Source organism: Scleropages formosus, chromosome 23 (assembly GCF_900964775.1).
Source record: "Scleropages formosus chromosome 23, fSclFor1.1, whole genome shotgun sequence".
Taxonomy (NCBI): domain Eukaryota; kingdom Metazoa; phylum Chordata; class Actinopteri; order Osteoglossiformes; family Osteoglossidae; genus Scleropages; species Scleropages formosus.
Window position 1 is genome coordinate 1,176,455 of NC_041828.1, and position 22,223 is coordinate 1,198,677.

At 47.9% G+C, this 22,223-nt stretch overlaps 1 protein-coding gene across 1 annotated transcript; it reads right to left on the minus strand.

The window, feature by feature from the left end:
- Nucleotides 1–90: 90 nt before the first annotated feature.
- crybg2 (crystallin beta-gamma domain containing 2) lies at nt 91–19,395 on the minus strand. Its single transcript, XM_018747921.2, has 20 exons — nt 19,093–19,395; nt 12,183–13,773; nt 9,229–9,276; nt 8,087–8,205; nt 6,814–7,024; nt 5,800–5,939; nt 5,393–5,519; nt 4,771–4,806; nt 4,478–4,617; nt 4,209–4,335; nt 3,949–4,109; nt 3,743–3,869; nt 2,989–3,021; nt 2,303–2,415; nt 2,024–2,153; nt 1,745–1,884; nt 1,335–1,458; nt 810–968; nt 278–437; nt 91–191 (listed from the first exon to the last, which is right to left on the minus strand). The coding sequence occupies exons 1-20, from the start codon at nt 19,380–19,382 to the stop codon at nt 103–105; spliced, it is 4,065 nt and encodes a 1,354-aa protein (XP_018603437.2). The 5' UTR covers nt 19,383–19,395; the 3' UTR covers nt 91–102.
- Nucleotides 19,396–22,223: the final 2,828 nt, after the last annotated feature.

Below are 22,223 nucleotides of genomic sequence, written 5' to 3' on the forward strand. Positions count from 1 at the left end.
ACCGGTGGCCCTTCATCATCACATCGCAGGAAGCGGCAGGGGCAGCAACAAGTGGAGGGGCCAGCAGAGGAGTAGGAAATGATGTCAGTGAAGGAGGGGAAGTTACAGCACCTCAAGCTTCCATTGTTGGCTGGGTCTCTCATCACTCTGTTCCCAAACAACTACGTGATCCCGGTCATATGTCTTTCCCCCTGCAGAGATATGACAGTGAGCATATTTTGGCACTGACTGTGTTGTGATTATGAGGAGCTGTTTTAGCAACCACTTAATAACTCACCTTTGATGTCCAGCACCAAGCCTGGGAATGTCAAGCTGGAGATGGGTCCACTCTCACTGGTAGACCACATCTGGATCGGCATGCGTGTCTCAGACCACAGCACCACCTTGGACCCTACTTCCACGTTGCCCATGACCTGGAGGCTCATTGAGGGAGCCAGCTGTGTGCATTTTTTGGGGGTGGTGTGAAATAGAAAAATTTTGACCTTGGATACTGAAGGTTCAAGAAGTTGGCATGTAATACAAAGCAGTGAAAACCGATCGATATACAGAGAAAAACAAATTAGTTTGCTAGTATTACAGCATCAAAATAGTGCCCAACATACTGCAGTCTCAACTAACACACGTTTAGAGTAAATAAGCCAGCGACACTGCATTACTCAATGGGGCATCATGGTACCATGTATGGACTACAATTGTGTGGATATGTGTCAGGTTCAGGTCCATGGAGGGAGCTTGGTGTTGTACTTGGTCAAACCATCACAAACATTGCATAATATGCATTCAGGAAAACTAGGGGCTCCATCTACTACCTTGTTCTTAATCACCCCATCCTGGAAGAACCAGATGTCACTGAAGCCCTCCACCTGCTCTGTAACCACCACCCGACCAGACTTCGTTTCCTCCACGCCGCCCTGAATGGACAGGAAGTGACCTCGCTCCTTGTTCCTTATGCGGAAGAAGCAGCGCTTCTGTGGGTTAAAACGCAAAAGTTTCAAAGATGTCCTGTTGTGGAACACATGAAAAGAACTTCTAATCAATTTACATTACTGGATAACCTTTAAGATGTATTTATAGATGAAAAGTCCTCAAATAAGAAGGGACTGTGGTAAGGAGGACAAAAAACAAACGGAGAAAGAAAGAACAAATAAAGAAATCTTCTCTGCTGCACCCAAAAACCAAAAGCAATAAAGTGCTCAAAAGCAATCAAGTATGATAAGGACTTTTTATTTCCATGATTACTCCTGTACCTACAGGAAACTGACTTGTATGTTTCCTCACTCACAAGTCTAAAGATGGACAATCAAATCTCATTAGATTATGCAACTGAAGCCAACCTGTCTGACTGGATACATTGAGCCAATGGTGGGCAGCTGGCTGTACTTAGGCCAGTTGGAGATCTCCATGGGTTCCAGAAGGATCTGGTGGCCCCTGTGGTAATTGTGTTCACAGAGGACCCAGCTGCAAACAGAGATGGGAAAAGACAGAAAAGGGAAGGATGAGGGACTCAGGATCCTCTCATAAACATGTGACTGTTGCACTTAAATGCATTAAAACTATGCAGTTTGGCAACGTGGTTTCATTTCACACTCAGAATTGGACATGGCGTGATTAGCAAACTTGAGCAATTTCCCAAGATGAATAATGCCAGACTGTAAGTTTGCAGTGAACCGTTTGTGTCTGAATTTGAGTTTGCTTGTGTTTGTTAGCGCACTCCTTTGAGCTAAGGTGCAAGGGAGAAGCTCACCATCCTCTGTCAACTCTAACAGACATGATGTCATTGTTGAAGCCCTCAGATGTGAGATTGAGAACTTCCTTGTCAACGGTTACCTCCCGTCCCTCAAAACACTCAAGCCCGAACAATGAGATGGAGGGCACGGTAAACACCTAAGAACAACACAGACAGGGAGGAGAAAGTACAAGAGGAACAGAGAAAAATGAAAGTGAGATGTTTGTTTTTTGGTTTAAGGAGAAATGCACTAGGAAATGGATGTTTACACAGAGGGTCCTACAGATGGGCACTCACCAGTGGGATTGTCTTCAGTGAGCGGAGGGAGCAGCTGGAAGGACAGCCCATACTGACGAGGTTTGGGTAATCTCCCTCCGACAGAACGTACAAGTTACCTGAAAACTGGGAGTCCTCATACACAGCCCAGCTGAAGGACGAACAACCATGCACATACAAAAACGTACACAATGAAAGTCAGATAAGCCATATATCATCATTTCTTGCTTCCTTTGTCTCCATATTTCCCTACCCGCTACCTCCTTTACCTCCATCTCCTTCCATCATGCATCCTCTTACCTGCCGCCCAGGACCCTGCAGGATTTGACGTTGAAAGTGTCTGGGAGAGACGGCAAGTTCTTTTCACAAAGAAGGCAGGTGCCTTGGAAGTTGGGCTCAGAGTACAACAACACCTAAAGCAAAATAACACAGGTGCTATTCAGGAGGGAGGGACCAAATGGCATGACACCCAACTTGTAGAGACCGTACATTACTTAATTTAGCAGATGCTTTTTTCCAAAGTGACTGCCAGTGAACATTATGTAGTGTGTTCAGCCCACACACCTTATTCACCAGTTGTGACTTACCCTGCTAGATACACTAGTAACAATGGGTCACTCATCCATACATCAGTGGAATACACTCTCTCTCTGTCACTCGCACACTATGGGCGACTCAGAATGACCAACCTGCCTGAACAGCATATTTTTGGCCTGTGGGAGAAAACCCATGCAGAGATGGGGAGAACATGCAAACTCTACACGGACTGAGTGTGATCAAACTCACATCCTCTCACACCAGCCAGGTGCTACAAGACAGCAGCGCTACTCGCTGTGGCACCGTGCCACCCGTGCACAGAAAGACAAGAGAACACAGAGGAAAGACTGACAAAGGTTTGACAGATACACTATTTTTAAAGTGACAGATGATGAATGCAGTTTACCCACTGGCCACAGCTATGAGTTGTATGCGGACACGGATCTCACCTCATGCTTAAAACTGGTGTTTTCCCCTGGTGCCTGAAGAAGACAAACAAATAGGGAACAGTTTAGGACCAAAAGCCAAGTGCTGCATTTGTTTAGCTGATGCTTTTCTCCAAAGCAACTTACGTTAACGTAAAGGTAACAATTACAACAAGCTCACGGTTATTTACCCATACATACAGCTGGTTAATTTTTACTAAAGCAATTCAGGGTAAGTTCCTTGCTCAAGGGTACCATAGCCGAAGGACATGGATCAAACCTATGACCTTTATAGCCAAAGGCAGTAGCACTAACCACTTTGCTACCTGATTCCCCACACACTTGCATCTGACAGAAAGCACCACCTCTGACTTGTGACATCCACTAACAAAACAGTAATTTTAATGCTTTTCATTCCGTCTCAGGGAACATTTCTGATTAAACTACTTGTGAATTAGCTCTTCGGAATGTTCTCTTTCTCTTCCTCAGAAGACCTAAATATAGACATTAATTTTTCCCCATGAAGCCTGAAGTCATGCCAGTGTTCACGTTCCTCTGCATTCCAGTATAATAGTAAAGTGTTCAAACTATTTCAGGTTAGGGTTAGCCAGAAAAAAATTGTATTCTTACAGCCACTGCCTACCTAATTTAATCTAGAAAATGGCATTAATTGCTGTATTAAATCTGATTTACATGTGTCCCTCTCCTCTACTGCAACAATACACACTTAGACCGCTTGGTTCGCTGGCCGCCCTTCCGGATCTTTGACATCACTCACCTTGCGGATGGGCTGCAGGGAGCAGATGCGGTTGTCTTTGCCGCCCCAGTCTGCACAGCAGTTATAGAAGCCTTTCTCCAGGACGTACTGGTTCCCTGAGAAATCCACATGGGAGTAGGCAATCCACCTGTGGAAACCAAGAGTGGAGTTTCAGACCATTGCATCAACTCCAGCAGCACAAGTTCTTCCTGGGTGACAGGACTCACGCTCCGCTCAGCACGTGGATAGAGCTGGTCGTGGTACGAAATCCAAAGAGCTCCACGTCAGGGATGGCCTCTGTCACCTCAAAGGTTTTCTTCTCAGCCTCTTCCACAGCCTCCTCCTCCTCAGGCATTTCAAACAGCACCAGCATGGGCTCTGAGACATCCTGCCAGGCAACGACACGGTGGCTGAGTCAGGTGGCCAATTCAAATGCGCCAGCATGAGGGCTGATTTTGGTGGGTCCGGATGAAACGCAAACACTCACTGCCCGGATGAGGCGAACAGAGCGTAACTCTGAGTCACAGCCTCCCCACACTCTCCAGTCGTGATATTCCCCCTCCTCCAGCAAGTACTGGTGCCCACGGAAGCCCTCCTTCTCGTAGCCCACCCAGCTGCGGAGAGAACAAAGACGCCCAATTCTTAAATCGACTGAAATACCAAAACAGAGGCAACACTCCCTCCTCCTTACTTTCATTCCCCAACTGTGCCTCACAGGGCTTTGCACTGTCCCCTTCTGGCCGCCCAAGTCCTCACCATCCGCCCACCACTTGAATGGAACCTGCGCTGTACATAAAGGCACCCTGTTTCCGGTCCATCCGAGTGATGAAGTCGCGTGTGTTAGTGTAGATCTCGCGAGACTTCCCGGTGAAGTATGGCTTCTCGTAGATGATCAGCTGACAGGCCAGAGAGTGGAGCGGCAGCCGTGCAGCGGGACACAGACATATACAGACAAAATAAGTTTGCCTCTGGAAGTCATTCCTTCAAGGCATCGCTTATCAAATGCCGAAGAATGAAGGGCGAACCAGCCGGCGCGGTGGTGTACCTACCTTCGGCTCATTCGGAAACTCCACCGTGGGCTCCCCCTGGAAACAGCGAGAGCCACGATTCAGCCCAACGTAATGCCACAACTACGTCATAGTTCATCGTAACAGCAATATGCCGTAATGGCAAATCTGTATGGATATTGAAAAAGCCAGATCACAAGTGAAAATGTTCTCAGGGGAGCCAGCTGAGGAAAGCAGTCTCCACTCTTTTGTGATTTATTTATTTAACTGAAGTGTCCCTTCAGAGAATCTTACAATTTTAAGCTCCTTACAGTGATTCACCCTTTCATACAGCAGGGGGTGGTATTTGAACGTAGCTCCTTCGAGCGGGAGGTGGCAGCTCTAGCCACTAAACCACCTTTTGTCCCTTATTCACATCGTAGTAAGAAGATGTGGCAGAGAGGAGACTATTCCAGAATCATGTGCCATCACAATATGGTGAATTTCACAATGATAATTCATAGTTTAAAATGACAAAGCAGTCTTTTGATGGACTGTTGCCCAAAATTTTGAACTCCGTTACTGTTCTCCTTTACACGCACTGCCATTGCCAAGGTATATCCTTGAATCCCCCACGAGAGGTATGTGTGTATTTGTGTGTGTCTCCGTAGGTATTTACACTCACAATTTTAAGGGGGTGTAAAGAGCCAACAAACGGCTCAGAGACCCCCCAGGAAGCAGGGTTCGGGTATCCTCCCACCTCCAGCACCCGTGGAGCTCCCTCAAAGAAAGGCTGGGCAAACACAAGCCACCTGGTGGGAGAACAGGAGAGCAGGTGGGCCACAGTGCCGCAGTCATACAGGGGAAGCACAGTGAGTACAGGCATGAAATAAATCAGAATAACAACCAGCTTGGTATGAAAAAACTGAAAGTGCAGAAACAATATCAAGTTTAATAGAATGGATTGTGTTTTCATGTTGTCATATCGTCAACATATTGTATATACAAAACACAGTTACCGCAAAACACTCCCTATAACAACACTCAACCGTCGGCCTACGCTGAGGCCCCACCTCTGTGGGGGTCACTCACAGTCCAGCATTGATGATGATGGAGTTCGCTCTGATAGGAAACCCGAAGATGCGTGCATCCTCTGACGTGTCCCTGAAGATGACTTTCTTCCCTTCTGCGTTCTCCTCGGGGAACAGGCTGATGTCCGGTACGCTGTAGTCCTGGGATGTGGGCGGAGACCAGGTACAGGTGAGTGAGCAACATCCTCCGTCGAGACAGAGCTGCATCTCAACGTCTTTCTGTGCGGCTGTGGCTCAGATGGGGCAACAATGTTCAAGATTGCAGAAAAGCACTTGCAGAAAATTTACATGAACACAGAGAGAACATGGAAACTCTGCAGAGCATTACCAGGTCAAACCCATGTCCAAACACACAGGCCAGGCACTACCCATTGCCCACATACAAACATTTTCAAGATGATGAATTAATTTTATTCACCAGATCTTCACTTAATCTGTTTTTTTAAAATGAGTTTCTTTTGGGATGAATGTGACCTGCGTTTATACATGAAGCCAACAGAGGACAGCAGCCGTTTTCAATGAGCTCTAATGAAGCTCAAAGTTAATAAAAACATTCAAAAGAAAAACTTTTCTTTAATTATATTTTATAGTTATATTCAGAATTTTTACACAACTCATAAATAAACAGAGGGAGATTTATATTACTGGAATTAAAGCTCTATTAACTGTGAGTTATGAACAAAAAAGTTCTTAACAGATTTAAGGTTCAAGTTTGTAGGTTGAAAAGCTGGCGTACCGTATATTAAAACATGTGATCAAATAAATTGTATCCAAAACCTCGTGTCCATTTGTTGCTCTCAGTCTGTTGATTCACACAGCTCCAATCAACAGGGCTTTAACGTGGTAACTGTACCATTTTTGTACCACACAAGTGGAGAATATGGTACGATTCAATAAGCTTGAGAAGTCATGGTGATAAACTACCAAATATCTCTGCTGTCGTTTTTTCCACTTTGACAGTGGCAATAATGTTTAAACACATTCATGGTCAGTCTTTTGGAGGAAGATCTCTTACCCTGACTGCTCTGCGTAGGGAGCCAATGACAAACTTCCTCTCTGACGGACTTTCCTCCTTCTGCTCTCCCTCCTCCCCTTTTTCCAGTCCGTTCTCCAGTCCATTGTCCTGCCTCTCCTCCGGTGGACCAAAGGGGTAGGTGAGCTCAATATCTCCCTCGTCCAGTGCGATCTTCTCACCTTTGAAGTTGGGCTTTTCATAGAGAACCCAGCTGCAGGTACCAGACAGAAAGTCAGGAGGACCAATCCATGCAGACCAAGTGAAGATCATCAGATGAACTGCTCGGGTGTTTGATAAAGGTGTGCAGGTCAGGTGTCGAGGTCAGGAATGGAGAGGAGTTCCAAAAAGTTGTGAATTTTGCACTTATACAAACGTTATACAAAATCACCCGGTCCATACAGTCCAGATGTGAAGGTGCCGAGCCCAGGTGTACATTCTGATCCTCACAGTCTGAAGAAACTTACACACACATACTGTATATATATATATATACATATATATATATATATATATATATGTATATATACAGTATATATTTTGCTGACACCTTCCTCTAAAGCAACTTACAAAGCTAAGTTACTTGCAGTGATTTACCCTTTGTACAGCTGTGCATTTTTTCCTGTGTCAATTCATTGTAAATACCTTGTTCTAGGGTACCACAGCAAGAGGTAGGATTCGAACCCTTTGTCCTTGAAGTGCATGGCACCCCACACTACATGCTGCCAGGCATCAGTACATGACAGAAATGGCGATTTGGCCCCCAGTAGTCCAAATTAGAAGCTGCACCTTTGTGTACTACTGTGTAGTTGCTTTACTACAGTACAGCGCAGGAGGTGTTTCTGCTGAACCCGTTTGCTACTGTTCATTAAGCCATGAAATGATGATGAAGGCTGCAGTGTATGTGTGTATTTTTAACAAAAATTGCAACATTTCAGCTGTGTGCTGTGCTGGTAATGAGTGCTTGTGGCGAAATGTTGGTGATACTGCAGGAACTTCTGCACCTGAGGTCGACTAACAGGCCTCACAAAGTGCCTGCTTCAACATGCAAATTAAGATAGTTGCATGTCGCAGAGGAGATTATCTAACGAGTCAGAGCCAAGTGATCAGGCCAGCAGCATGCCAGCATGACAGTACAGGTTTGTGCATGCGAGTGCGAGCACGAGCACAAGTGCGCGCGTGTGTGTGTGTGTGTGTGTGTGTGTGTGTGTGTGTGTGTGTACACGCAGGGGTTCACATCACCTGCCCTCAGCTGTGTGCGGAGCTGTTCACTCACCCTCCCCTGACCACTCGGATGGAGATGGTTTCCGGAAGCTCCCAGGGAGTCGCATCAATCACATCGCTGTGCACTTCGATCCTCTGACCCATCAGCCCTGGCTGGTCGTAGATGTACAGCTGTGGGGTTCGGAGAAAAGAGCTGAAACATGCGCTTGATCCACAGGCAGAAAATTCCTTCCATGAAGCTGTGCGCACATTCAGATGGGTGTGGGTGGTGCCCGGGGGGGTGGAGGGCATCTTACCCAACAGGTGTTAATTAGTCGCCAGGAGCAACTGTCACCTGTAATCTCTGTAAAGCGTGGAGCATGTTGTGTGGGAAAACAACAGCATTGCATAACATGCGCCCTTGTGTGTGTGTGTGTGTGTGTGTGAACGTGCATGTGCCAAGGTCCAAGGGATCTCAATGCTTTCAACATAAAGGATCCCACAGCTGCAGGGAAAGATCTGGAAAAGGTCCTCAGATGTGCTGATGGCTCCATAAGAGCTGTGAGGAATAATGTTTCTCTAGGGCATTATGAATCTCAATGTTGGACACTGAAGCTTCAAGAGAGAAAAGCCTGAACCCATCTGCTTGTTTTCCAACTGTGGTGCTGGAGGAGACGGCCGTCCACATGTTCTTAAGTGTCCTCCACCACCACAGCTCAAGGGGGTCCATGGAAAACAAAGGATGGATTCTGAATGAAATCAAAGCCGAATTCTCATGAAGGACAGGTGGTGGCACTGAGGTTTTCATACTTTGGACACGTCATGAGAAGGTTGGTTTCTCTCAGAAAGATGGTGATGCTTGGAAACATTGGAGGACATAGAAGAAGAAGACGAGCAACAACCAGATGGATGGACTTAATCGCAGTAATAATGGAAACGCCTCTTTCTACACTTCGTGATGGACAGAACTTTCTAGAGGGACCCTGTATAGAGTATGAGGTCCACAAGAGTCAAGACTGACTTGACAGCACACAACAACTCTTAGTAAAGGAATTTTCAGCACAAAAACGTGCACAAAAAGTGCAGTCATATCAATAATACAACAACGTCTTGAAAAACTCATCACCTAAAGGACATTTTAACTGCACTTTTAAGACGCATCAGTCTTCTTCCATCCTTAGTCCCAGTGATCTTTCATAGCCAACGATCACTCACCTTGCCTGGTCGGGGGTTCATTTTGCCGTGTTCCTTCTCTTTGGTGAGCTGGGAAATGTGTGTGTGTGTGTGTGTGTGTGTGTGTGTGTGTGAGAAAGAGAAAGAGAGAGAGAGAGAGAGAGAGAGAGAAACTGAGCCGTTTGACATCATCATCATCAATGATTTTTCTTCTGTTCTACCTGTCAAACTTCTGCTGACCTTGCAGTGTCACATTTTTGTTCATCATAAGCTCTCGACTCAGGTGCTGCGTGCCGTCAGTCTGCCAGCTGTCACAATTGGGAGCGCTTGTCAGATTTTACCTGTCAGGTACATCTGCTCACCTGTGCACTGCTGCTTGCTCCCTTCAGATCACCTGATAGCTCACCTGCCGTAAGAATGGGTGCAAGCGCTGAGCAGAGCACAGGTAGACACACACATGGCTGGCCTACAGGCACAGGTGTTCACGCATGAACAGGTGAGGATGGTAAGGCTAGAATGGAGCCAACAGGACGAGAGAGTGACATTTCCCACCCTGGAATCTCAACGCAAACAACACATTGGAACTCCTCTTCCCGGCCTTGTCTGTCATTAACCCCAAGGCCATACCATGGTACCGCTGCAAAAAGGAGCAGTGACGATGTTTGAAAAATTTTAACATGTGGTGTGAAGGATGGTCGTGCTGGGGATCATTTCAATTCGATCGCTTGTTCTCCTTTGTTACAAGACTCCAGTGAAGAATTCAGGTCTGAATAAATGGATGAATTCTTCATGGCACTTTTTATATCACAGTTGTTTTGTTGAACTGTAGTAAATTCACGCAGTAGAGTTTTGCAGAGCGTACAAAATAACTATATAGTAAAGTCTTAACTTTAGGTAATAATAACTTCATCTAACAAAGTTATCACGAAAAAAATGTCTGGGAGAAGGCAAACGGAGCCCTGGGGTGGGGGATGAGCACAGGACAGCCGTCAGTCAGCAGGTATGAGGACAGGTACGCTCCATTCCCTCAGAGGTGAGAGACCCTAGACCTCCAAGGTAAAGGTGGGCTAAGAAACGCTGGAACGATCCAAGTAGAGCTCTGCGGTTAGAATTCAGAGGTGCATCTCTCTTCTGTAAACAAAAGGTTTACAGCCTAGAAACACACACACACACACACACACACACCCTAGGATAGTAAAAACGACAGCGGCTCGGCACACAGCACACACCTACACTAGGCACCCTGTGGGCTCCATCAACATACCATCGGCAGGCAGACAGCAGACGCAGACGAACACCAGGGAGGGGTGTGGACGTGCAGGACTCAACAGATAATCGAGCAAGTGAAACGATGATAGTAATTGATAAAAGAAAACACACCGATAACAAACAAAATGCACAGCAGAGAGATCCTCAACCACCAGTGCAAGCTGTGACCTGGAGGAGCCGAGCCCCACCCCACTCACCGGGCCCCCCACGCCCATTCACACTGAACTCGGAGCTCAGAATACTGTGATTACAACTATTTACCCATTTACACAGCAAGGTAATTTTTACTGTATCAGTTCAGGGTTGGTACCTGCTGAGTGCAAGGTGGGAGCTCTAACTGCTACGCCACCTGTTGGCCTACAGCATTGCATCAAAGCACCACTCTGCTGTTAAACACACACACACACTCGCTGGATGGCTACACCCACAGATAAACAAACACAGTTCAGTGTTGATCAAAGGATTGTGCTCAAGGCTCTCAGACTCTCCTGTGTGTACACAGCGGTCAGCGGCACATCGCTGGCGGTTCTGTTCCTGGACACCGGTCACAGACAAGAGTGACACGTGACCAGCCCGTCCGCGGCTACAGGTTCAGATATCACCGTCGCGCCACATCAGCGACCTGGTATCCCTCCTCTGAACCTGGTGCTCACTAGCAGCTACAGGAGTGTCTCAGCAGGGGTTAAAAAAACAACTTTAACCCGGAAAGTTTGCTCAACGTCCCCAAGGACAAGGCCACCCTCACAGCCCCACGAATGTCTGACCGCAGCACCGCAGCCTAGCGGTGTCCGTCTCGACACCACATTGTTGGACAAAAAGAGCTTGTTCCAGAAGAAGGACGTGCGGCTGACAGGTAAATAACCTCCTTGCTGGGTCACAGGATGAGCTTTCATGGAGTTGGAAGCAACGAGTGAGCGAGTCTCTCCTCTTTGTCTTCTTCCACTAGCTTCCTGTTGCTGCCAGTATCACATTCAATACTTTGGCTACGGTTTACCACACAGTCAAAGGATCAACACCCTCATACCTTCAGGAATTAATCGCTCCCTACAACTCAACAAGAGCACAGAGTTCTGCCCCCTCTGGCCACCTAGTGCTCTTAATCACAAGGGTCTGAAATGAAAGGCTGTTGCTTCTTAATTTTGTCTTTGATGTGGTGGAATGAGCTCCCGGTGTCCATCAGCGGTGCTGAGTCCTTCCCAGCATTCAAGAAGGGGCTTGAACCCATCTCTTTGAGAGCCACTTCTCTCCTGACAGCACCATATATGAGCCCAACACCATCTGCTATGATTATCTATCTATTTGTTATTTGAATGTCACTTGTATAGGAGCTACTGGAGGGATGTGAACCAGCGACAGGGTGGTGTCAGACACACAAACTGTGTGTCCATAATCCAGTGTGTGTGTGTCTAAAGCTCCTTGTCTGTTGTTGATGCACTTTTGTTTACTGTGAGTTGAACGTCACTTGAATGAATGTAAATGTAATGTAAATGAGTGAATAATCTAATCTTTATTTTCTGCCCCTCAAAAAACAGATGATCCCTGCAGGGAGGTTTACTACGACATTCAGCTTAGTGACTGTGAGCAGGAAAGAGTCTACGGTTTCAGGTCACTCATCAGACAATGTGAAGAGCGCTGTTGTGTCTCAGCTGCTGACAGCTCTCTTCTTTCTCCTCTGGGATGCTGTCCGCCCACCCCATCCCACGGCGCCCCACCCCCTCCGTACTTACATAGGCATCTGGGAAGGCTCTGTACTTGGGAACGGCACTCCTCTCGGGCTGTGCAATGCCTCCGGACTGTGGTCCACGCCGGAGGTCGTTCAGCAAGGGCGTTCCAAGGGCACCATCACTGCTGAGGCTGCGGTGGAGCCCCAGGGAGCCAGGAGGGCTGGTAGGCAAGTGGCCCATCTCTCCAAGAGGGCTCAGGTCTCGGGGAGGCGGCACGCTTATGCGGCTCAGCTCAGGGACTCCCGTCAGCGAGCCGGCAGGTGACACGAGGAAGGAGAGGCGCTCCATGCGAGAGCTGGTCTCTCTGAGGCCAAACCGTTCCTGCGTGGGGCTGCTCTCGGGCAGCGACTGCGTGCGTGACAGTGGGCGCTGGGCAGGGGTCTGGCCGTTTTCCACCGGTCGCTCTGAGCGGTAGCTGGAGAAGAGGAGGCTGCCCTCTAGCCGGGAGAGACTGTGTGCTGGGGGCCCACCATCTGGAGAGGAGGCATCTGGACTCCGCGGGATGACGCCACCATTGGGAGCAGGTTGCAGCGGCAGTGACAGGGAGCGGCCGCGCGGCTCCAGGATATCTTGCTCCTGCTTCCACTTGAGCATCTCCAGGGGGGTGAGGCGCTCCTTGGACAGACTGAGGCCGAGGCCAAGGTCCGCTGGTAGACCGGCAGTCCCATTCAGAGCCTCCGACCCCGGACGCTTTGGATCAGGTGCTGGGGCATCTTCCACAATGGGGGGCAGGGAGTTGAAGACAGAGGCAGCTATGCCGCTATGCCGGGGCACCCTGTGTCTCAGAGGACTGTCCAGGCTCTTGAGGGTGTCCACCAGGATGTCCATGTCGTAGGGAGAATCGGGATCTGGGGAAGTGGGGGAGGGCAGCAGCTCCACGAAGGTGGCCTTGAAAACTCCCGAGTGTGGGCTGTCCTCTGGTATGGGTGAGAGGCTGCTGTCTGTGGGCAGTTGCGAATCCCAGCCTGTATTTATGCACCACTCGCTCATTCTCTCTCCTTCAGGCGCAAGTCGCTCCACCCAGTCCCGCCCACCTGGCACGCACTCAAGACCTGCATGAACTTTGCTCACCTCGCTCAACCAGCTGCCGTTGCTGGGGGAACGAGGCTCGTCCGCAGAGACCGTGACAGGAGCTGAGTCCTGGAGAGCGACCAGTGAGGGCAGGTGCTGGGTGTCCAGGTAGGAGTGGGAGGAAACAGACGAGGAGCAGGATGAAAACCGGGGCTCAGCATCTTCTTCCTCATAGTCAAAGCTCTCCTCCACAACCTGGACCTGCCACCGGCCCACACTAGCCTGAGAGACAGAGTCAGCATCATGCAGACCAGCACCGTCAACAGTACAGGGTTCCTCGGCTGTGCCAGACCCCCTCGCGGCCACAGGTTCGCCAGTGTTCACTAGCGACACTTTGTGAACACGCTGTTTCCTGTCCTCATTGGCTTGGTTTCCCAGGCCCGGCTGCACCTTCAGGGTGGTGCTGAAGACCTTCAGGTCAGAGTTCATGCCTTTGTCGTACTCCAGAACCTCTTCAAACCCTGGACTCGGAGAAGGAGGCTCCCCAAGGCCTGTCAAAGAGATGGACAGACACCCTGGAGACCTAACGGATGGAAATGCAAAGGAGAAAAGACATTTAGACATTTTCTACAGCTCAAGTGTTGATAATTCTTCCCTTGATGTGGACATTTTTCATACTGATTACCATGTTCATGCAAATGCTCTTTTTCATTTACCTGACACTTCTCTCCAGAAGAACTTGAAAACAACACACAAATCACCTGGTCCATACAGATCAGGTGTGTGCACTGTCCCACTTGTCTGAGGACATCTACATATTTACATTTAGGTGACTCTTTTCTTCAAGGCAACTTAGAACATTAAGCTCCTTACACTGATTTACCCATTTATAGAACTAAGGAGCAGGGGGGTGTGGTGTTGCAGCAGGTTTGGCCAGAGCCTGCCATGTGGTGGATCTGGGGTTCAAGTCCTGCTTGGGGTGCCTTGCGGCGGACTGGTGTCCCATCCTGGGTGTGTCCCCTGCGCCCTGTGTTGCTGGGTTAGGCTCCGGATCGCCAAGACCCCGCTCGGGACAAGCGGTTTCAGCCAGTGTATGTACAGCTAAGGAATTTTTACTGTATCAGTTCAGGGTAAGTACCTTACCACTATCGTACCTAATAATATCATAAAATAAACTGGTTGTAAAATGTGACTTTTGAAAACGTGATGAGATGTAAAAGAAGTGTACTTACTGCCATTTCTGTTTTCCTCTCTACCATGGATGTGATGTGTCATTCGTTAACCGTGTCCCCCAGGAAGCTAAATGAAATCGCACAAATCGAGCAGAATGTCACCCCCTCAGAGTTTGCTGGTTCTTATGTCCTGTGCGAGGTAGCTGTCCGCTAGCCGGCAGCACTTTCTCAAGAACAGGGAATGACTACAGCACATTACCGCAGCCTTTACAAAGCTGGCATTTGCTCACCTCCAATAGTCCATTAAGGCACAACTACAGTAATCTGTTATATTCCTTGTTTTTCTCTGATGTATTTCAGGGAGCGACTATGTGCCTGTGCCTCGGGGTTAGAGTGGGCCAGAGAGGTATGAATGGTGACAAATGCATTCACCTGCCACTGTCTGTTAGTCATCGAAAGTCTCCTACAGAACCGGCATTCATTTTCACAGCAGCATGAAATAAAAGTGGAAAAAATGCTTATTACCCACAATGCATTCCTCACAGGTCAGTTGGAGAGAACTGCGCCAGGGTACTATCATTAATGGCATACGTTAACGGCTAGATTAACAGGAAGGATGAGGAAACTGCCAGTGCAGACGGACCGAGACGGACAAGCCTTTTCTCTTGGTCAACACCCTCTCCAAGTCCACCGAATGAATGATAAATACGCTGTGGACATGCTTTAGCGTCGTCATCAGCTGTGGGTTCAACATGAAAAGTCTCCTCTACTTCTTTGCTCCTAGCCTGGACATCAAATACCCAGAAAATGCTGTTCACTGTCCTGTGTATATAGTATATATAGTATATAGTATTTTGTTGCCCTAGAGCTACATTACAAACCTTTTAAAATGACTGAAAAATAACAATGTGCCGTCTCCACAAACAGGTTCAATGCCAGTTGCTGTCTGGTTCATCCCATTAACCTGGGCTACATTCTTCATCTTGCTGCTGATGAGCGACACCCAGGAGCAGCACATGTCAGCGGAAGATACTGTAGAAGTGAGTTGAATTAAGGCGGTCTCACACTTCTGTTTCGTTCGGGTGCTCTTTCCTGCCATCCATTGACTCAACAGGTGCTGTTCTTGCATGAAGGAGGTGGTGCGTGTAACATTGTGATTCCCGGTTCCATTCCTTTTCAGTGCAGCACTGCAGTAACACTAATCCTCACAAAGAACCAACTCACTAGACTAGTTGTAAAATTCTGCTTGTTGCTGGAGGTTCAGCCAAACTTTCCAGTGGTGAGTTTGCATAGATCAGGGTGCTTTAGGGTTTGGGTGCTCACATTCCAAAAGTCTCTGCACTCAAGCAAGCACAAGCCTACATGGCACACAACGCCGCACAAACACAAACACACAGACACGTGTGAAAAAACATGCACATAGAGACGCCAACACATGGAGCACTGCGCCCACCCCACAGAGGCTCGAGCGTACCTGCTCAGGTGTGTCACTCTGCTCGTCTGTTGCAATGGTGAAGGAAGATCAAAGGACCTCGGCGACACACATTTACACACTTTCTACTGACTGTCCATTATATTTGTCTGTTATTGTGGTAAATAATTGAGCAACACATTATAAAAGAACTACCTGACAATGATGTTAAATATGTTTTCCAGGTGTCACCTACAAGAGGGAGGAGCGCCTGCACTAATTGACATATTGAAATATTTCCGCAGCTTTGTTGGCGTGACATTGCCCGACACTATTTACACACCTCCCTTGATCATAGGGGAAATAAAAGATGCTGAGCTAAAAGACAGTTTATTGTGTCTGCAGAGATGCCCAAAAGCACAAAGGAAATGCTTGTGAAAGCTGGGCTGGTATTGGTGCCATGTGGCACTTCGTCGGCACAACCAGTCAACCCCGTCCGCCACAGAAAGGAATCAAAAGCATCACGTGTAAGAAGGAGCCAGGAAGCAAATTCCTCATCAAAGTTTAATGAACAATCACTGTGGTTTCCTTTCAACACGAAGAGCTACCAATGGCTCCGCGCTACATTAGACGACAAAAAATGGCTGCTGGAGAATGGAGCTGATCAAGGGCCAGGCCGGGGCCAAATAGGGGCCTAGTAGGGGCTGAACAGGGGCACAGCAGAGGTAAAGCTATTTTTTTTATGAAGAAGGGACTCAGCATGAACCATAGAAGAGCCAGGAAGCATCAAGTAGGGCCTAAATATTGGTAAAGCAGGGTTGAGCACAGACAGCATAGGGAATATGTAGGGTCGACCTGAAAGAATGCAGGGACCAAATTGGGGCCAAGCTGGGGTCAAACAGGGGCCGAGCAGAGGCAAAATATACTGCCTAATCGCCTAGTAGTGCTTAAATAGGGGCTAAAGAGGAACAGAGCGGGGCAAGGAAAAGTCTACCGGGGCCAAGCAGGCCAGTGGAGGCGGCAGCCACACGACTCAGTGCTGCACCAGCGCCTGCCAATGACATGCTTATCAGTTCTGTGCGCTTCACCAGTTCAGACGCTTCCACCCCACCCAGGCTTGTAATTTTCATACCCGCTGCAGGTGTGGCTCCATGTTCCTCCCGTTGGCCTTTCTCTCAGTGTCACCACAGGCTCATCAAATCTCCGCTCGCCAGAAGCTGCTGGGAGCACTCGATGGGCCCCTGGTGGATGCTCGGGGCACTACACCCCAACCCCAGTCAGCAACAAGAGAAAGAGGGTGGGAATGTTTCTACACCCAGCAGAACGAATTGCTCACATCCTTCCAGCCGTTTCAGAGCATTGACTGCACTGATCTGAGAAGCTGACAAGCAGTAAAACCATGGCAGCTCTTTCCACGCATCTGAAGGATAAAGACTGATCTCTGCAAGGTGAGGTTGCTCCTGTTCCATCCAGTTCATCTGAGGGACCCTTCTGAGAAACGGAGCGGTGCATCTACATCTCGATAGTTCAGACGTGACAGGCCTGTCACTGGCAGAAGAATACAGAGCGTGCTTTTGCACAGAAACACACACATTCTACACATTCTCCTTGAAGGAGAGCGTGGTGATGGATAGAGAGTAGTTAGACTGTCAAAGAGAACGAGTTCTGCATACACACGCTCAAGTCGTGGTTAAGTGCAGAAGGTGCTACCACTGAGCAAAGAGTAGGCAGAATGAGGAGAACAGGTGAGATCTGAGCAAGTCAGAATCAGAACAAAAAGTAGGCTTACAGTCTTGGAATCAAAACGAGCAGCTCAGAAAAACAGGTGAGTCGAGAGGCTTTTTGTAAAACATAAATCCTTGCTGTGCAAAAAATTGCAACAACAGCTGGCTGCCCCCCCAAATTTTACTTGTTCATGGGCTCAGAAAATTGGAAAAAAACTCAACAAAGGAGTCAACGTTCATAGCTTTTCCCTGCCCTTTTGTTATGTACTGGTCTTTCAGAAAGTGTTGGTAATGTGGTGTCATGCCACAAGCAGGACAAAACTGCAACTGTGAGTCCAGGTTCTGCAGAAAGGCGTGTGCAGAAGTGCAGACTTTGGGGCAACAAGAAGTTCAGGTCTTAAGGTAACAAAAAATGCACATCTTAGGGTCACTACAAGTCCATGTCTGGAGGAAAGGACAAGTTCAGATCTTGGGGTGATGACAAGTCAGCATATTCAGAGGCAAAATTCTATGATTCAGTGCCAAACTGGAGAAATATTACACATAATTTCAGACTGGTTGGATGTTTTGCCCTTACCTGTCACTCTTACTCCTTAAACTGGCTTACAATTGTTACTTATCTAGAATGCCCAGGAGGGGTGGGCAACCACTGGCCCGTGGACCCCCAGAGGTTTTTTACTCCCTCAACCTTCAGTTGGGAGTCAAATAGGTTTTATGAACGTGCACATAAAGCAACATCAATGTGAGATATCTAGTTTTATATAGGTAGGTGGCACAGTCAGGCATGGATGAGTAGCAGGGGCACTAGACTTCAACTCTCCATTTGGTCCAGTTAAATCAGAAAGGGGCAATATGACCTATAAGAATTTGGTCCATGTAACCTCTTTCTTTGGAAGCTCATTTTGGAGACTAACATGAAGCGCAAAGAGGCCCCGCACAAAGCACTGGATGATGCTCTTCCCCTTTCACCTCGAGTGCATAATTAGTTTAATTCTGAAGTCAGAGCACCCATAAGTACCAAAAGAACCTAAAACACACAAATGTCTATTAAGGTCATGGCTCCGACAAAGTTGAGGAGCCTTTTTAGTAATATTTTCATCCAAAGTATCGCAACACACATCTGTATGGCTGAATTTTGACTACAGCGGTTGGGCTGAATATCTTTCTAAAAGGCTCAACAGCAAGGTCCCTTCTGGACCTTGAGCACAGCTCTACCTGCTCCTCACCCACATTCACATGATAAGTAACTGGAGCTCTACACAGGAATTTTTTCACCCTTTCTGTAGCAGTGTCTTGAGTTGAAGTGGTAGAATTTAACAAATGGATGACATTTGCCTAGACTATCTGAGCAGCAATATGAAAGCATCCCTCTCAGGGGGCCTGCAGGTGCACGGTGGAGGATCTGGAATAAGATCTGTGTTGCACATGGTCAGTGGTGCCTCCAGGGACGTGTGTAATGATGCGGGAGTGCTTCTATAAAAATGGGTTTCCAGAGAGTTCCACAGGCTCATACCCATCACACACATTGAGATGCTCTGAGGAACTACTGAGGCTCCCTTTCCACACCAGACACACAGACACGGGGGCCCACTTACCGCTCACTGAATTCGGGGGAATCCGTTCCCTTGGTCAGCAAAAGTGTGTGCTTGGCTTGTCCTGGTGGTGTGTGTATCCCTGAGGATGTCTCTTCGTCAACCCCCACAGATCTCTCCTGGATATCAGTGACAGTTTCTTCTTCTCCTGTAAAGCTGGCGTTGTCGATTTCTATCAATTCCCTCTCGCCAGTCTGTACGTTTTGAGGCTCACCACTCCAGTGCTCCTTCCCCTGTGTCGTCTCCTTGTATTGAAGCCAGTTTTCTTTTCCCAGCTGAGTTGATGTTGCCATCCTCTGACTTGCCCCTGGCCCCTCCTGTAGCTCCACCTCTTTACACTCTAGGGAGGGTCTGGCTGCCCAGCATTCCTCAGGCATGTATACCTGTGAAACAGGTGGTTCCGGTTCCCAGGCTGGTCCTCTGGGATCTTCTAGTTGCTCCTCGTTAATGTCCTTGATCTTGCCCCCATGCCCTGATACTCCCAGGACCCCTTGGTTCAACTCCCATCCTTCAGTCTCTACTTGATCATTTTTTCCTCTTTCCTTCAGCTGCTCTTCTACCGGCATCTTTTCTCCCACCCACTGTCCTGCTTCATGCCATTTTACTCCATTCCCATCAGACTCCCAGGAAGGGATGTCTTTGACACTTTGCTCGTGCCCAGTGACTTCCTGTGACAGTAAAAGGTCAACAACAGCAGAAGTGTTGACTGTTGTGACCTCACAAGTGGCAGACAACGAAGCGGTCTGGTCACATTCGGAGAAATCGGTGGTGGTTCTGGCATCGCACTGCAGCAGTTCTTGCAGTGGACCAACAATGCAAGTCTCAGCCCCCTGGACTCCAGTATTTGCATCCACCATTCCAGCCTCAGTTCCCTGCTGCCCCATCTTCATTTTAAACATCTGATTCTCCATCCTGGCTTCATCTATCTGGTCCTCATTTTTCTCCCTCATTTTGTGGTCAGTCATCCTTAACCCAATGTCAGTGTTCTCCATATTCTTTCTCACTTCCTGGTGCTCTATCTTTGCCGTAGGTACATCATCTTCCTGCCTCGATTCTATAACCTGGTCTTCCATTGTTTCCCCTATCCCCTGGTTCATTCTGTCCCTTGCATGACCATGATATTCACTTGTATACGGAATGGTGAACTCTGTGAAGGAAGGCTGTGATTCAGAGCCATGAGAACTGGAAAAGAAGGAGCTGGAGCTCCCAAGGCCAGCAGACTCATCATTTCTCAGTACATCAGGGTCACACAGTTGAGCTGTAGAAAGCAAGGTCAAGGACATGCTGTTGGGTATGGTGGAGTCAGTGCTGAGAAGAACCTGTTCGGTGAGACTGCTTTGTGAGCAGCTTGAGTGGACATCTTTCGACAGGGACAAGAAATGAGCGTCGCTGATGTTAGGATGGTTACATGAGTGGTCCTGAGGGAAAAGCTTGGAGTAGAAGCTTGACTTGGCCAATGAAGGGCTAAAATCTGCAAAACAAGTATCATTACTTCCAAGAACTGTGTCCTGGAGAAGTTTAGGGGTGTCAGAGTGATCAGGGGAATCTCGGTGGTCACCTAAGGGGCTGTCACAGAGCGGGTGACCCACAGAGTCAGTGGGGGAATGAATTTTATGTTGAGGGAGGTCTGTGTTAAAGAGGGAGGAGTCCCAGTCAGGAGCAATGCAATGAGCAAGGTCAGCTAATAGTTGGAGAGACTCAGTGTTGATATGATCAGATGTAAAGGAGTTGTTCACAGGAACAGTGAGACTAGTTTTTGAGCTGTTAGTTTCAAACAGATCAGAGTTGGAGGAACCAGCACTGAGGAGAGTGGAACAGGTGTTGGAATTGACAAAATCGTAGTTTTCAGTGTCACAGGGTGAAAAATCAGAATTAGAGACAGTGTGATCAGAGCATTCAGGGTCCGGGGTTACAGGATCATGGGCGTCAAACACAGCGGAAATGGGATGACTTGGGCTGGAATGATGTTCTTCAGAAATGCAAGGTTGCACTGATATATAATGTGGATTTTTGGATGAGGTGTCTGGAAATACATTTGCAGAACACCCCACAGGGAGCTGTGGAAGCTCAAGGGCCTGGGAGAGGTCAGATGTGACCTCCTGGAGTGATTCCACAACATCTGCATCACCTATTTCCTGTTCTTCCTCCTGTTCCTGCTCCTCAACTTGTTCTTGGACCCTGGACCCAGGAGGGTCCAGCTTCAGCAGTTCCCCAGTTGGACCAGCTGCATGCTTCTTCTTCTTCTTCTTCTTCCACCCAAAGGAGAAGGTGTGGAACTTCTTCTTGCGCAGGTCGCTCTCCGAGTAGCTGAGAGACCCCTTCAGCGAGACGGAGAGATGAGAGAGGGAGTCGACAATTAAGAACTGACAAATACCAGACTTTAGAAGAGCACTTTGGGATCTTCTCAAGGAATGCCCTCAAAGATACACTCCTGTCATAGATTTATTATTATTAATATTATTATTTCATGTTTAGCTGAGGCCTTCGCTCAAGGTGACTTACAGTTTCAGACACGCGACACTAAGCTACTTTACAGCTATCTACCTACAGTATACACACAGAGGAACAATACAACACACACACACACACACACACACACACACACACAAATACTCTAAGGGCAGTTGGAACACATATTTCTGTACTGTGGGAGGAAAGTGGCACAAACACAGGGAGAACATGCCAAGTGCACATATACTGAACAACATTCAAGCTGCTCCTCTGCCCTCCTGTCCACAGTTCTGCTTTCTCACCTTTAGCCAAAAATGCAGCACAACCTAATAAACAGCAGCAACTGCAACATAAAGGGAATGCAGAAATACTTTGAAATGAAAGTCGGCCGCATTAGCGGCTCCTCTTCTTACATTGTGGTTATTGGTGACTCATGTGCTATAGCAGTGGGTGAGAGTTAAACCTGCAACCTTCAGGTCCAAAGGCAGCAGCTCCACCCACTATGCTACCAGTTGCCCCTTCAGTATAAGCTGGCTACCCTGGGCAGCAGGTGGTGTAGGGATTAGAACTGCTGCTTATGGACTGAAAGGACCCAGGTTGGAATCCGGCCTCCTGCTGTCGTATCACTGATCAAGATACTTACCCTGGACTGATATGGTAAAAATTACCTGGTTGTGTAAACG

Excerpts from the sequence above, each read along its gene's own strand:
- crybg2 (XM_018747921.2), bottom strand. The coding sequence starts at position 19,382 with ATGGCAACATCAACTCAGCTGGGAAAAGAAAACTGGCTTCAATACAAG. Across the intron at positions 8,206-9,228 it reads TGAACCCCCGACCAGGCAAG|CTGTACATCTACGACCAGCC; the intron begins GTGAGTGATCGT and ends CGAACCCCACAG. Across the intron at positions 2,416-2,988 it reads ACACCAGTTTTAAGCATGAG|GTGTTGTTGTACTCTGAGCC; the intron begins GTGAGATCCGTG and ends ATTTTGCTTTAG.